The sequence below is a fragment of the Lagenorhynchus albirostris genome, chromosome X, assembly GCF_949774975.1.
Source record: "Lagenorhynchus albirostris chromosome X, mLagAlb1.1, whole genome shotgun sequence".
NCBI lineage: Eukaryota > Metazoa > Chordata > Mammalia > Artiodactyla > Delphinidae > Lagenorhynchus > Lagenorhynchus albirostris.
Window position 1 is genome coordinate 122,420,371 of NC_083116.1, and position 16,305 is coordinate 122,436,675.

The following is a 16,305-nucleotide window of genomic DNA, read 5'->3' on the forward strand; positions in this document are numbered from 1 at the left end:
TCTGAATGAGCTTGGAAACAGTCACCACTAGCCAAGCCTTCAGATGAGGATGCAGCCCAGCCACAACCTTGTTTGCAACCTTTTGAGAGCCTGGGCAGAGGACCAGTTAAGCTGTGCCCCTGAGCTCCAGAAACTGTGAGATAATAAGTATGTGTTATTGTAAGCTGCTAAGTTTGTGTTAATTTGTTACACAGCAATAGGAAACTAATACAGAAGGGTGGAGTGGGAGTGTCAGGGGAGATAAAGGCAGGAAATAATGGAGATTAAATTTAAATTGGCTTTCATCATACTCTGAGCTCACATCTTCCTTTATTCCTTTCTACTCTGTATATAGTTTAGACCTTAGAATGGATTGGGCCATATCTGAGTGGCCTCGGGATGAGGCTTCGAACCCAACCAAGAAGGAAGTTGGGCCCAAGAACTGGTGGAAAGATGGGGAAAAGCAGAGGGAAGTTCCAGCTCTGGACTGAGGGCTGCAGTGGCATCAGAGTGTGTTTTCAGGAGGGACATATTTTAGGGAACAGAATGCACATGCTGATTGTTAGGTCAGTATCTGACGCAACGCCAGTGCCTATGTTAATCATCACCAACTAATGTGTAGTCAAAATTTGCAGCAGACTTTCAGATCTTGGGGAAGAAATGGTCATCCATGCAAATCACACATCATCTAAGGCATCCAAAGGCTAAGAACAGGTGTTGTTTGAGTCTCTGTGGGTGTTGGCATTGTTCAGGGGCACTCAGGTGTCTTTTTACTTAGGGCTTACCTGGGGTTGAGGAAGGGATTTGGGTCAGAACTCGTGGTCTAACGAGGGATAGTCTTCATCTGCTACTGTTTCCATGACATACACCATTTACATGTCTCTAGCAGGGCCTGTGTGAAATGGGTGTCATGTGTACTAACTGACCAGAGTTAGCTCCTTCCCCCCAAATCTAGACAAATCTTCCTCAGCAGCCTACCAGTTTCCCTCTTAGAATTTGCTGCAATCTGTCTTTATTCTGTTTATTTTTCACCCTTTTGTCTGCTTGCCTACTAGAGCTTCATTGCCCATCAGGGCAGCCACTAGCCACAGATGGGGGTTTAAATTTAAATTCATTAAACTGTATAAAGTTAAAAGTTCACTTGCCACATTAAAAGTACTCAATAGCCACATATGGTTATTTGCTACCATATTGTACACCAACGATTTAGAAAATTTCCATTATTGCAGAAAGTTCTACTGGGCAGCACTGAATGCTACCCGTTTAGCCACTTTTTTTTTTTTTTTTTTTTTTTTTGCGGTATGCGGGCCTACTCACTGTTGTGGCCTCTCCCGTTGTGGAGCACAGGCTCCGGACGCGCAGGCTCAGTGGCCATGGCTCACGGGCCCAGCCGCTCCGCGGCATGTGGGATCTTCCCGGACCGGGGCACGAACCCATGTCCCCTGCATTGGCAGGCGGACGCTCAACCACTGCACCACCAGGGAAGCCCCCGTTTAGCCCTTTTCACCACGGGCTTCAAACCCTTTAAACACCTGAGTTCAGGCAGTCCTCACTCTGCATGGGTCTGATATACGTGAATCTCCATTAACACTGTTTAGCTAAACACCACTCCCCCAATGACATGGTTTAAACTTCGATTGCCATGGTATGTTAACTGTGAATAACTGCATAAAGTACATTTTGCTACTAGCTTTTTTTTCTTTTTTTTTTGGTAACCTCTTTATTGCAGTATAATTGCTTTACAATGGTGTGTTAGTTTCTGCTTTAGAGCAAAGTGGCTACTAGCTCTTTAATCCAAAAATCACTTTATAAGTAAAAGGTGTGCATGATGATCAGTGACCAATCATATCACTTCTTTCAAAGTCTGCCAATGATTGGTCACTGAGCACCTGCTATTCAGTTCATGCACAGACAGCAAAGCACATCGTCGTGCCTCCTCTCTTTATCCCGAGCGACAAAGCCATATAACGTTTTATAAAAAATGGATGATTGAAAGAGGGAACTGGCCAATAAGGACGAGAGCGTAACAAAGAAATAAAAAGTGGTTACTCTGGAAGTGAAATTAAAATCAAATGTAAACGGAGTAATAGAAGAAGTAGGTGACTGTGCGAATGTTATCACTGCCCTCATTTGAGATTGTAGATATACAGGCCAGAGGGATGCAGTGAAGGCGAACTTAGTGGCATAAATAAGGGGAGTGTTTGTGATGAAAAGGATGAAGCTGTCCCCGAGGAAGTGACACCAGGAAAAAAACACTCACATTAAGGAACTCTTAGAGATACTGCACAACACTGAAAGCCCCAATGATAAAACATCGGAAGCCGATCCACATTTAGAAAGGAGTATGAAAATTTGCCAAAGCATAGAATAGATGCTCATTGCATACTGTAAGTTACATGCAGAAAAGGCAAGCACTGTTCAAACTACTCTTTATGAGGTTTTACAAAATGACCCATTTTAATTCTCAAAGTTTCCAATGTTTTAAATTACTGTGTACAGGTACTAAATAAATAGGCATTTTACTATATTTTTCATATCCCTATACATTTATAAATGATAGTAAGAGAATGATATTTTGACAAAAATCTTTGTAAGTCACAGAACAATTGTAATTTTTTCTGATTATTAAGATCACTTTACACATTTTGGGCTTGCATGGTCATCTTTACAGTCCTGCACCACCATGCAAAGTGAAGACCGCCTATACTTACTTCGAACCCCTCCTTTCTCAAGGAATAACAAAGGATTATCCATTCTAGAATGGGCACTCCCTTTTTGACAGGGACCATGTCAATCATATTCATCACTGTACCCTGCCTCTAGCACCTAGCACAGCGTTTGCCCAGATTAGGACGTTGTTAAGAGCTATTTGAACGAATGAATGGACTCATCCTGGGAGGGGGTGACAGAAAGAAGTCATAAGTCATTTAGTCAAAGGGCAAGATGTGCAAAGGGTACTAATTCAAAAGGAAAACAGAAGAACTATTACTTGGTTGGAGGTTACCAAGAAGGCTCAGCTTCCTGAATCCTACCTATATCTACTGCGAAGCTAATTCTGCCTAACGTTGCACATGATGGTAGTGCAAACGGCATTCTGGACCAGAATTTTGGTTTAGACTATAGAGGGGAACATGAGGGGAATTCCCTGGTGGTCCAGTGGTTAGGACTCTGCGCTTTCACTGCCGAGGGCCCGGGTTCAGTCCCTGGTTGGGGAACTAAGATCCCTCAAGCCTTGTGGCACGGCCCCCCCCCAAAAAATATATATATACTTATTTAATATATATATTTTTTTATTTTAATGCTTCAAAATTAATGTGTAACATAAAATTGAGATGCAATTATAAATATGGTGGAAAGATTCACCCAAAGGCAGCAGGTTAATTTCAAGTTGAATGGTGAAATAAGCTACTTGTGATAATTGGTTATCTATTTCCCTCAGCTAAGCAGGATTTAATTAATTCCATTATTTTCTGCAGCAGAAACAGTTGATAAAGACATGGATTGTTCTTCCATGGATTTCCTATGTACAGGCTTCGAAATTTATTTATTTTTTAAATTAAGATGAATGGATAAAGAAGATGTGGCACATATATACAATGGAATATTACTCAGCCATAAAAAGAAGTGAAATTGAGTTACTTGTAGTGAGGTGGATGGACCTAGAGTCTGTCATACAGAGTGAAGTAAGTCAGAAAGAGAAAAACAAATACTGTATGCTAACACATATATATGGAATCTAAGAAAATAAAAAAGTTTCTGAAGAACCCAGGGGCAGGACAGGAATAAAGACGCAGACGTAGAGAATGGACTTGAGGACACGGGGAGGGGGAAGGGTAAGCTGGGATGAAGTGAGAGAGTGGCATGGACATATATACACTACCAAATGTAAAGTAGACAGCTAGTGGGAAGCAGCCACATAGCACAGGGAGATCAGCTCGGTGCTTTGTGACCACCTAGAGGGGTGGGAGGGAGATGCAAAGTGGAGGAGATATGGGGATATATGTATATGTATAGCTGATTCACTTTGTTATATAGCAGAAACTAACACACCATTGTAAAGCAATTATACTCCAATAAAGATGTGAAAAAAATAAAATAAAAATGAAAAAATTTTAATACAGTTCTAAAGGTTACTTTCCAATTTTTGAAATGAAAAAGTGAGAGGGGTAGGCTAAGGAATAGGTAGAATAAAAAGTGTCCAACTCAGTGATGTTCAAGTTGTTATGAATAAAAATTCAGTTCAAAAGGTAAGACTCCAACTCTTTGATCTTTCAAAGCTGAGAAGCTATTTCTGTAATCTGACTTGAAAGTTTTATCATAGTTTTTGGACTGCCAGAGGGGAAACTTGCACTGAAATCCATAAAACCAAACTGAAAACTATTCTCACAGACAGATACACACACCTATCTACTCAAACACCTGTCCGGCACCTCTATACACCCAAACACACACACGCACACGCACACACACCCCAAATCAACCACTTTCACGGCAGAGATAAAATCAGGTTAGAGGAGAAAGAACGTAATAATATCCATGTATTTTGATCCCTGTGAAGATTCCTAAATATTTGCAAGAGGTAAGGAATCACGTGAACACAGCTAATTTGCTTTTTTCTCAATTTCAAAAACAGTTAACACAATTATGAACGGTGATAATCAGTCCAAGAGAACAAACTTTTCCATTGCCAAATGGAGAGTAATCCAGGAGGAATAGATTAGTGTGACATCTTGAGTAGCTCAGAAATAACATTCAGAGAACAACTGACATTTAGAAATATATAAAAGAGGAACAGAAATGAAAATTGTCTTTCCTAAGACGAATTATAATGAAAGATGAAATTCATAGCAAAAGGAATCAATCTACTGTAATGTTGCTGTAGCTGGTCATTTCAATATTGTCAGTTTTTTTTTTTCTGAAACATAATTTCTTTTGTGATCAGACTAATACCAGCTGGGCTGAGGGGTCTGTGTTAATTTTAATGTCTAAGGCAACTGCATTAGTTGCTGGATTTTACTAGAAGCCTAATACTGTGGCGGTGGTTCATCTGACCCTTCTGTCTTTCCGTGTCAATCAGATCCCTCCAGCCAATCCACTTACACAAACTATGGTGGAACTGAGACTCAGGAGAAGGGCAAATGTGTTCAGACTAACTCTCTGAGTCAAAAGTGAAACTCCTAAACACGTACAATAATGATAACAATAGCACAGATATAGAAAAAGTTGAAAGCAGATGGCCCAAATTGTTGACAACCACTGTCTTTGGGGGTTGGGTTTATAGGAATTTTCACTTTCTTCATCATTTATTTCTGTAACATATTTATTTGGTAATATTAGGGAATTATTAATTTTAAAAAGTGTGAAAATGGCATTATGATTATGTTTAAAAATTCTTATCTATAGGAAGTGCTTACCGAAATATTCATGGATTAAGTGCTATGATGTCTGGGATTTGCTTCTACATACAGTTTGGAAGGAGGTGCCTAGAAACAGAGAAAAGATTGGGCATGAATGGGTGTGTGATGAGTACATATTGATTCATTATATGATCGTGCCTATCTTTATACATGTTTGAAAGTTTTATAATAAAGGATGAATAAAAATGATAGGCGGTACACCTGGAAAAATAGGCTGGGGACTAAATGTAAAAGACCTCAGGGACAAGGAAGTTTCACTCTCTGCTTCAGTGGTCTCCGAACTTTAGTGAGTGCAACCCTACCTGCGACAATATTATTGCACACATGCATCAGGCATATGCTTATTAATTAATTGATTTATTTAAAATGATGTACATATACCACTGTACTCTTATGCCATTATAAAACATACACAAACATAAAAAAGGCTAGATAAAAATAAACACAAGTAGCATTCTAATACATTCTTCCTACACTCTAGTGGGCCTGGACCCCACTTAGGAGCAGCACATTTAGCGATTGGGGGGCTCTTGAGGTTCTCTAAGTAGTAAAGAGTTTGTTTATAAGAAACAGAAATTTACTGGAGCACCCAAAGGTAATGGGAGATTGGTTAGAAAGACCCAGAGCTATTTCACTGAGGCCTCCCGAAGAACTGAAATGGACTGGGATGGTGTTCTAACTGGACATGTGATCGAACAAGGATCATCACTTCCTTGTATATTTCTTTTATACATATGCAATACACTCATGTATTCTGCACAGAGTCAGGACACGATATGCGTATAAAACAAACAGCCCCTACATATTACCTTGGGCAATATATTTAACGCAATGCTTATGATGATAATAATATCTAACACTGAGTACTTACTCTTTGCCAGGTATTGCAGTAAGAACTTTATATACATAATTTTACTTAAAACTCGTGACAATCCTATGGAAATAGATCTTATTATTGACTTCCATATTACTAGAAGGAACTTGAGACTGAGGAAAATTGACTAGCTTTCCCAAGATGAAAGGGCTAGAAAATGGCACAGTCCAAATGTAAATGAAGAAGTTTCTGACCCCAAACCACATGTCCTTAACTACGAAACTATATTGCCTCCATAGGGAATTAATGATAGTGTCCAAACCATAAGATCGTCGTGATGATTAAATGAGATAAGATATATGATATGTTTAGCACAACGTCTGACATAGAACACAATCCTATATTAATATGTATTTGCGTATACAGAACATTTACCAAAAATTTCCACAGTAAACATCATTAATATTTCTCACTATCAAACACCAATATTTATAACTGTAATCAAATAATGTTTTATTATTTAAACATTATAATAACACGTCTAAACTCCTTTTGTTTGCTACCACCTATAAATATGTGTGGCTTTTGTTATTGAGTCTCTACGGAACAACTGACGAGAGAGACAGCAACTGGGGACTGTGTTATGCCTACAGAAATGGAAATATTTGCACTGGGCACACTCCTGTCATATTCTAAGAAGCCACCTACGTAAATAGGAGTGTGTGTAGCTTGAGCACTAAAAGAGCCACGAAGTACATATGTACATATCAACTTTATTTTACAATTGCAGACTTTGCATCCTTTTGCTTTGACCCAAAGATACATTTTTAGAGAGACGATGGTTCTAAAAACTTCTTTGCATTCCGTCAGGTTCACTTGAAGCGGTCAAGTTTACCACTCTTTTTTTTTCCCCCTCAGCTTTCACATTTCTATCAGCCAATCCAGATTAGAACATTTCAAAAATACTTTTATTATTTATTTAAGTATGGCTTCCATATTAGAGTAACTATCTTTCCCCGATTTTCTGGAACATTCCAGATTTGAAATTTTGTCCCAGTGTTAGGTTGTCATTGCAAATTTGGTTGGAAGCATTGGCTCCCGTAGAGGTGATGCACGAAGCTCTTTCCTTTACGTTACTGGACCTGCATTTACTTGTGAGGATCATTAAATGTTCCTTTTTATAATTTTGCAAATACTTTACTAAATGTTCTGTCACCCTGAAGGGAATTCTAGAGAGATGGTGTCTTTGGTTTGTATATTTTGACACTGAGTCAAAGCAGATCTCTCTTTTCATCAAACAATTTAATTTTGGTATTATTAACTCCTTTCCTTGTGTGCAATTAGATAGTCCCTAAGTAGGTATTACCCGGGAACCTGTCCATCATTCCCCCGGTTCTTCTATTTGGGAAGTATTTTAATTCTAGAAACATCATGAAGAGCATTTGTGTTGACACAATAGAATCCACTCCCACCCCATTTCTAGCCCAAATGGCGTAAGCCAAAATGAAATATGTAGGATTCCTGGAAAAAAGCATCAGATAACCAAACACTATGAGCAAAAAATTAATTTATTATATATATTCTCTAATAATTCATAATAGCTTTTTGAATTTTAAATGTCTTTTTGCTATTTCCAATGCTTAAAAATCATAGTTTTAAAACATAAGTACTGTTTTATATACATTGTGATTTTTCTTTTCTTTTTTACTTCTAAATATGAATGATATGGTCTCCAAGTATCCACTTGGAAGGAAAGGGGATAGGATTCATTGTTTTGCTCCAACACAGCAGAATTTAACGTCTCACATCACATACCTGGAGTTTCGACTATATGAAAAATAGCCAAATATCACCACTTCCTTGTATATTTCTTCTACATGTGTATATATGTATAATAGAAACAGAATACATCTGGATTAGTACATTTCAACTTTTCATCAATGTGACTTTTATCTCCTATTTCATATAAAATAACAAAATATACAGAGAGAAGAAAGGAGACATCTGTTCATCGTACACATAAAGTAAATAAAAGTTCATGTATGGCTTTGCAAAGGTAGATTATGACGTGACTTTCATACTTTATTTATTTAAAAGCATCTTGAGAGAACGTGTTAGTGTGCTTACGAGAGCGGCCATGGTGGTTGAATGTCGCATTGAGAGTACAACATTGGGATCCCCAGTGGTCTTTCCAGTGGCTGCCTCGGCAGCTTTCAGGAGACAGATGTAGTTTATGACCACTTCATCGATCTTCGCTACAATTTCCTGCCGCTGTGTTTCTGAGTTCACAACTTTAACTAATCGCATGCAGGCTTCTGTTAGGCAACAGAGCACTTGAAAGCTGGAAGTCATAGCTAGGAGCATCTCCTCTGGACTTTTCTCGGCCATTGCCATTTTCCTGCAGGCACTCCCCAACTGTCTGGACTCAATGGATAACAGCTGCTTGTACTGAGAAAGTGTTAGGTCATACGCTTCAAGGCGTGACTCCCCTTTCTTCCCCTTGGTTTCCCTGACAAGGCAGAGCAGCTCATTGGCATCATTTTGGGCTGCGAGGAACCCATCGGGCATTGCATATGTGCTCTCCTTAAGGGCATTTATCCTTGCAATCCGGGCATCAAAAGTCAGGTTGCTGAAGTCCACATCATCTGGGCCACTCAAGTCTTCGGCCCAGACCTTCAGAACTGAACCTCTGGACAGCTCCCCTCCTTGCTCCTGAATTCCGACAGCCAGGGGTGGGCTGCTTGGGTCTGGCGTGGCTTGAGTCATCTGTGGTCGAAAGAGGCAAGAGACGTGGTGATCGACCTCTCTCTGCTCTTCGTCCTCATCACCATCTTCATCCTGCCCCCCGTTCAGGAAGCAGTAGCTGAAAGGTCCCCGGCATCTCCAATTGCTGCCTTCCAGCTTCCGCAAGGGCAATGTCCTATACAGCTTTGAGTTTTTGTGAGCCGCTGGGGACCTTTTGTGAACTTTCCCCTCAGAGCTAAAGTGCATCGAGCTTTGCGAAAAACTTTTGGTGAGCTTCCCTAGGGGGAGTTCTGCGTGCCTTTCTGAACTGGCCTCCTGTGCTTCTGTGATACCTGGACACTTTAAGCTGACTGCACCTTTGCTTCTCTCCCGGAAGGTCTCCAAACTTACAGATCCCGAGAGGATACTGCTGCTACGTCTCAGAGCCCTCTGGCTGGGGGGTGTCCTGAGGCTCCCCCCTCGCAGATCCAGTGGCCACCAGCTCACAGCCTCTCCGTAGGCCTGGTTTGCTTGGGAGAAATCAGTAGGGTCTTGATTTGGAATTGGCACCTTTGATTCCGAGTGAATGTTTGATGGTAGCAGGGTGGGATCAGCTTTAGGATGTTGAGGCCAAGCTGAAGGCATGCCTCCTCGTCTCTCCTTCCCAGGCTCTGTCAAAGCTACACTAGGGGTAGTAGGAAAACAGAGAGAATCATTAAGCACCTCATGGGTGGTCATTTTTACTAAATCTCTATGCGATGTCTGTCATCTCCCAAGGATGTACTCGAGAAGAACTACCATCTGCCAGGGTCGACCTGCTTTCCAAAGACGGCCTCCTGAAATCTTTAATAGATTTCAATTTTAATATATTTTAAGAAATACTAGAGTCTCTTATTCCTGAAACGATTGATTCATTTGGCATTGTCTAGAAATCCCAAATGTTTTGAGGGAGACAGTGGAATTTTGTCAATTGCCTTGTTCCCGATATGTATCTATTAAAGCTTAGACACATAATGAGCAAACACACGTCTTACATACAGATTATTCAACCGTGTTTACGACATTTAAGCTCCATTTCAAGGAGTCAGGTTAATCCTGGCATCGGTTACCTTCCTAAAAAGAAGTGGCCTAATTTAATTAATGCAAATTAGGTATCTTCGCCTTTTAAAGAGGACCCCGTGAGGTTCGCCTGGTACAGGGTTTGAAGTTGAGACACTGGGAAAGTCCCAGAAAAGTTGTCATGTGGGGACAATGGCCTCCACCTCACAGAATTTTTGTGAGAAGCAAGAGGAATAGGTTAGGTGAAAGCTCTTTGTAAACTGCAAAGTGGCCTTTAATGAGTTTAGAGGTACAGATGCTAGTTGGGAGATGAGTTTGGTAACATTCATAGATGGGTTTCCCAAGGCAGGTGAAGCCAGTGGTGAGTTTTGAGAAAGGAGATAATCTTAAAACGGCGGGAATGGAAATTAACCAATATAAGGTCTCACTAACATCTATTGACCTACATGGAAAAGACACTGCTGAGGATATAATTTGAAATTGCAAAGTATGAAATAGTGTCTGCTTTTGCCACAGGATGGCCGGCCAAGCGGATCTCGGAGACGGATAGGTGCCCACTGGGTGGCAGAATGGTGAAGGCGGGCACAGAAGGTGGCTGTGTTCGTGTTTCTACCTGGCGTCTATATTTTATTATTTGGGGGAAAATAAAGCAGCTGATCGTGCATCCCCCCCCCCCAAACCTTTTAGACACTGCGGTAGGCCAGATACTTCAGAGTCCTCGTCTAGGAGAGTCTTACAGAGTAGGGAGGGCTCTGGAAGTACTGCTGAGAGGCAAAGGATCTTCCCCAATCTCTCCCGCCTCCCAGATCCCCTGCTCTATTTTCCTTCCTTGCCTCTCAAAAAGGAAATGGCAAAATGAGAAATTCGACGTCTTGAGAAGGAAATCAAACTTTTGCGATTCTAGGCAATACGATCTTATAACTAAAAGTTGCACTGGGCGCCGCTAAAAGTCTACATTTAGAATTTAGGGAAAGAATGTTTGCTCCATCAAATTCTAAAAGCAAGACAGAGCAGGAAGCTAAAGGCCAGAAATGCCATTTCCACTGCTGTCCAGACCTAGAAGTGCCAGTATTTATTCAACACTGGGGGAACAATGACTTGACACTTAACCTGGCCACGGTTCTGCAGCCTTTTTAAAAAACCCTTTTCCTTTTCCTCCAGACTTTCTATTTTTAGGTTTGTTGTAAATTTGGTTTACGTGCTCCTGGCGGGTAACGCAGAGCGCTAAATCCGTCATTGCTGTACCTGTGGTTTCCTTAATCTTGGGGAGTCGATGACATCCGTCTCTCAAAGTGCCAAACAGGGGTTCGGCGTTAATGGCCGTGTGCAGGGCAGGCACTGTCATCCGTGGACACATCCCTTCTGTCTGTGGGTGTAATTCCTTAAAGGCGGCTCCGTGGCTGGGAAGCCCGGTGGCTCTCTCCTCGGAAGGAAGGTAACTCACGCCTTTCCCGGCAGCCTCAGGAATCAGGTGCTTCCCCATGGAGGGGCAGAGCGGGGACTCCACCGGAGTGGCACAAGTGCTGCTACTGCTACCCGTGCCACAGCCTGCGTCCACCGAGGAGCCTTGAGAGCTCTGCAGAGAAAAATGGCCCTCGCTCTGCAACGACGACATCCGCTTGGCCAAGTGGTAGTCACAAAGGCGGCCCACGCTCTCCTCCGCCTCGGGGAGCTTGGAAGGATGGTCACAGGTGGACGGGTCAGCATCGTCCGGGTTACCTAAGTCTTTGGCTGAAGACACACAGGTCACCTCTGTTAAGAAGTGGTCCCGCTGGCCAAGTCCTGAAACCTCAACGGCTTCTCCATCAGGAGCCCCATCATCCTTGCCTTCGGTCTCTGTGGTTCCCACAGCCAAAGCTCTGGGAAAGGTTATCCCTGTTGCTGCTTCCAACCCACTTTTTTCAGCCATAGGCCCCTCAGTGGCCACATACCATCTCTGGCTGTCCTTGCGAAAGGCAGTTCTCTCCAGGTTAAAAGTGCTCAGGTGTTGACTGTCCCTTGAAGACACACTAGCAAATTGACCTTTGGCGTCCTCCTCCACGTCTGCCGTTTTGGTCCCCTGCTGTTTTTTCCCTGGCATGCTCCCATTAAGGGATGCTTTCCCCTCCCCGTCGGCCGGCTGGCTTTTCCTTTTGCTGGTGCAGGAATATGCCATCGGCCCAATGTGCAGTTTGCCAAAATAGTCAGTGACTGACTTAGTCTCCATGGTTTCGGGCTCCATCTCCACGTGGCCCGAGTGAAGGATCTGCTTGGAAGGCACAACTTTGGGCGGGAGGTCGCTCACTGGACGGGGAGTGAGGGCGTGGGAGGCCTTCGGAGGCAAGGCCCCAGGTGGGCTTTTGGAGGTGGGGAACTCTGTCTGCTCTTCCGCAAGGGGGTGGTAGCCTTCGTGAGTGGCCAAGAACATGCGGGAGAGGTTTTCTGACTGCTTCTGGGCCGTGGCCAGTTCAGAACTCTCCGTCATTTCCGAAGAGTTAGTTTCATTGCCCGAGTCTGACGAGGACTCGGGACTATAAGCCCGCAAGATGGCTACACCTGCAGGCCGTAAAAAACAAGAGCCGGTTAATGGATGCATCACAGGCACTAGGAGACATGTAAGAAAATGGGGCTCATTATTATTAAAAAAAAAAAAAAGCCAACTTTTTCCCTTTTCAGTAAGGACTCTGAGTTTATTGCACAGTTGTTCCGGAAATGGGGGGAAAAAAACGTGCCACGTGTTTTAAAAAAAGAACCACCAAGGACACCACACACACAAAAACCCCACGATGGTAGTTTCAGCACGTTTAGGAAACGGGACATGCGTGACATGAAGGACACATGACAGGACTCCAAGGGCGGATGGCTTGCAAGGATGAAATGATATGGCTATCAGTGAATAAATGTAACAATCGTGAAAGAACCTGAATTGTCACTGGTCTGCTGATCTTCTGACACGGACAGAGCTTCTAGAGTGTCCAGCGTGGAAACGACGGCGCTATCCAGGCCCTTCTCACACTTGCCCTCGGCGCTGGTGGGCACAGTGTCGATAAGGGACACGGGGATCTCGTCGTTCTGCAGGGTGCCGCCTGCCTCCTTGTCCCCCAGGAAGGGAGCGGCCTGGCCGTGACAGTCCTCCTCGTCGGAACTATCTCTGAAGCCAGGTGGAGGCGCGGCGATAGCCATGTTCAAGGAACGCAGCAGGAAGTCGTCCTCGTTGTCGTCCCCTTCGGGCGGGGGCAGGGACGTGAGGTCAATGATGTCATCGCTTGACCCAGACAGGTTGAGGATGGCCGGCTGGTTCATGTCTCCCACCACGAGGTCCTCCTCGCAGCTCACGTCATCCTCGTCCTCCGCGTCGTCGGCGTTCTCCGCGTAACAGATGTCGTGCAAGAGGGGCTCCTCTATGCCCTGGGCAGCCTCGAAGTTCTTCACGTCGCCTATGTTTGCATACACAGAATTGGCCACGAACTGGATGCCCTCTGCGTCTGGAGTGAGATCCAGGCTCTTCGTGTCATTGGCACCGCTGATGTAGAGATTCCTCTGCTTCTCCAGCAGTTCTGGACTCTGGTCCAGCAGTCTTTCATAGCCGAGAGTCGGGGGAGTGATACCATCATCCAAGGCGAGATCTCCAAAAATAAAGGACACTTTAGCTCCTCTTGGAGGCTCCTGTGCTTTCTTTAGAGCTTCTGGTCCTGAGAGAGTCAACAGGGACCGCTGAGCTAGACTTCTGTAGTCTGCCTTGCACGGAGCATCTCCCGGCTGGGTCAGCTGCTGGCTGAGTTCGTCTGAGTTATAGGTGTTGTCCATGTACAAGTGCCGGTGGTGGTCTTTTGGACACAAGGTGCCGTCTGGAATCTCAACTGCCTTCTGCTTTGCATCTATATATGTTATCTGTGCTTCTTGCTCCCCTTCGTCAATGAATGTGGTCACTTGGGGTACACAGTTCCAATCTGGGCCAAGGAGGTTATGCTTTCCTTTATTTTCAGTTCCTAAAGAGAAAGAGTCATGCAAAGACACATTACTGTGCTGTCTGGTTTCTGGGGGGCCTTGTCTCTGTTTCTTAACTTAATGGCTTGTAGCACCACTTTTGTGAATACGGTTGTTATTCAGCTTTCCAAATACGGTAGTGGTCGATTTAGGCTTCAGGTGCAAGGATTTCTTGGTTAGGAGAATTGATACTGCAGAAAATAGAATTGCTATTTGATAAAACAGAATACCATCCGAGAGTAGGGAACTACAGCTTACTTCCATCTGATCTCTGATTCTAGCATTAAAAGGCCTCATTTATGTCTATAAATGTGAATATACAACATGCCTTTAAAAATCCTTAAAGGCGATAGTCCAATAGGCTGTTATTCCAGAAAACGGATTGCCCTTTTCTTTGTAAAGTGAGAGCTAACATTTCCCGCTTTGTATAGGGAGATGTTGGACTTTTCCCTCATTGAGTTAAGAGAAGGTCAAGGATCCTCATACTTCTACCACGTATTTTAGGAAATACTGTAACGATAAGGTAATAATAAATATATACATATAATGTATATTAATAAAAACTGTAATACTACATATTGCAATGGTGGCACCAAAACTTCTCTCTTTAGCCTTCTCCTGTCCTTGTGGGTGTGCGTATTTTTTACACATAAATGCCAGTACGCGTGCCTGTAAGCACACACGCACACAGGTAGGACGTACAAGGTGGAGCATTCGCAGGTAATGCACCCTCTCTGCTATTTCTACGCATAGTTAATACTTTGATGAACTTCCATTTCTACTTGTATCGTGAAAACTCCTGAAGATTTGTTTGTTGTTCTTCAAAACTGCAAAACTCTAATTTAAATCTCATTGTTTTGTTTGATCTTCACGAGTCTTCCAATAGAGAACTGGGCTGTGGAGATTTTGCTCTGATATTTACCAAGACAGGGCAGCGAGTCATTGTGTCAATATTGCTTTGTCAATTCCAGAGGTGACATTTTGAGGAAATGTTAGGGTCACAAATTGTCCCATTTGTTTCCTCAAATTGCCCTCTGGCCCAAGTTTGAATAATACTGAAATCAGATATACAAGAGATATGGGAAAAAAAATCAGTTTTACTGAAGAGGTTTTGGCTCTCTCCCAAATATACGATGGACTCAATGCTGCACAATGTTCCGAGTCATTTTATTCAATACATATATTTTTATGAAGAGCAGGTAAAGATGAAATTTTGAAGACACTGAGTTACACACCAGCCATACTTACGTGCTACCTTATAATAAATACACCTGTCGGGGTTCAGCACTGTTTTATTAACAATGACATGGATTATGACTGGCTCTGTGTGAGTGAGTGAGTGAGTGAGTGAGTGAGTGAGTGTGTGTGTGTGTGAGTGTGTGTGTGTGTGAGTGTGTGTGTGTGTGTGTGAGGAGTGTCGATTGTTGGGAGGAGGGACAGTGGTTCAGCAAAGTTGTGAGACAGCTCTGGGTTTAAACCAGGGCTTGGCAAATTTTCTCTGTAAAGGGAGGGCCAGATAGTAACTATTTTAGGTTTTGTGGGCCAACAGCTCAGTTGAGCAACTACTCAACTCTGCTGTTGTAACACGAAAGGAGCCATAGATGACACATAAGCAAGTGGATGTGGTGACTTGAATGGTGACCCCCCCGCAAAAGCTAAGAATGTGACTTTATTTGGAAAGAGTCTTTGCAGATATAATTAAGGATCTTGAGATGAGATCCCCCCGAATTATCTGTGTAGGGCCCTAAATTCCAATGGAAAGTGCCCTTATAAGAGAAAAGCACAGGGAGATTTGGGCCACACAGAGGAGGAGGGAAGACCGTGGGAAGACAGAGGCAGAGACTAGAGTCATGCAGCTACAAGGAATGCTGATGGCCACTACAGCAACAGGAAGAGCCAAAGAAAGACTCTCCCTGGAACCTCTGGAGGGGGCATGGCCCTGCCAATGCCTCGATTTTGGACCTCTAGCCCCCCAAACTGTGAGAGAACAAGTTTCTGTTATGTTGTCCCCAAGCTTGTGATACTTTGTTACGGCTGCCCCAGGAACCTAATACGATGTACGAGTTTCAATGAAACTTTACTCACAAGAACAAGATTTGATCCATGGGCCACACTTTGCCCACCCCTGGTTTAGACCAACAAGAAATCTGAACAGGTGAGCAGGCTAAAGGCAAAGTTAATAGACTTCCCTAAGGCTCAGAGATGCTTAGCTGTGTGGGTGCAGGGGTTTTGAAAGTACTTGAAGGGTTAATTTTCAAGATAGTGAAGAAGAAATAGGGGCTTACTGTTCCTGGTTAGAGATCTTGACGAAGGCCTTTGATCAATTTGAGACAAGAAGAAAATACA

The 16,305-nt window shown here is 43.1% G+C and overlaps 1 protein-coding gene across 1 annotated transcript in view; it reads right to left on the reverse strand.

The window, feature by feature from the left end:
* Nucleotides 1-8,292: 8,292 nt before the first annotated feature.
* The window catches only part of FRMPD4 (FERM and PDZ domain containing 4), a 181,532-nt gene continuing 173,519 nt past the window's right edge, over nt 8,293-16,305 (reverse strand). The window contains exons 14-16 of the mRNA XM_060138152.1: nt 12,894-13,961; nt 11,239-12,528; nt 8,293-9,614 (exon numbers count right to left, since the gene is read on the reverse strand). Coding sequence (XP_059994135.1) covers nt 8,293-9,614; nt 11,239-12,528; nt 12,894-13,961 — 3,680 coding nt within the window. The remainder of the gene's footprint in view (nt 9,615-11,238; nt 12,529-12,893; nt 13,962-16,305) is intronic.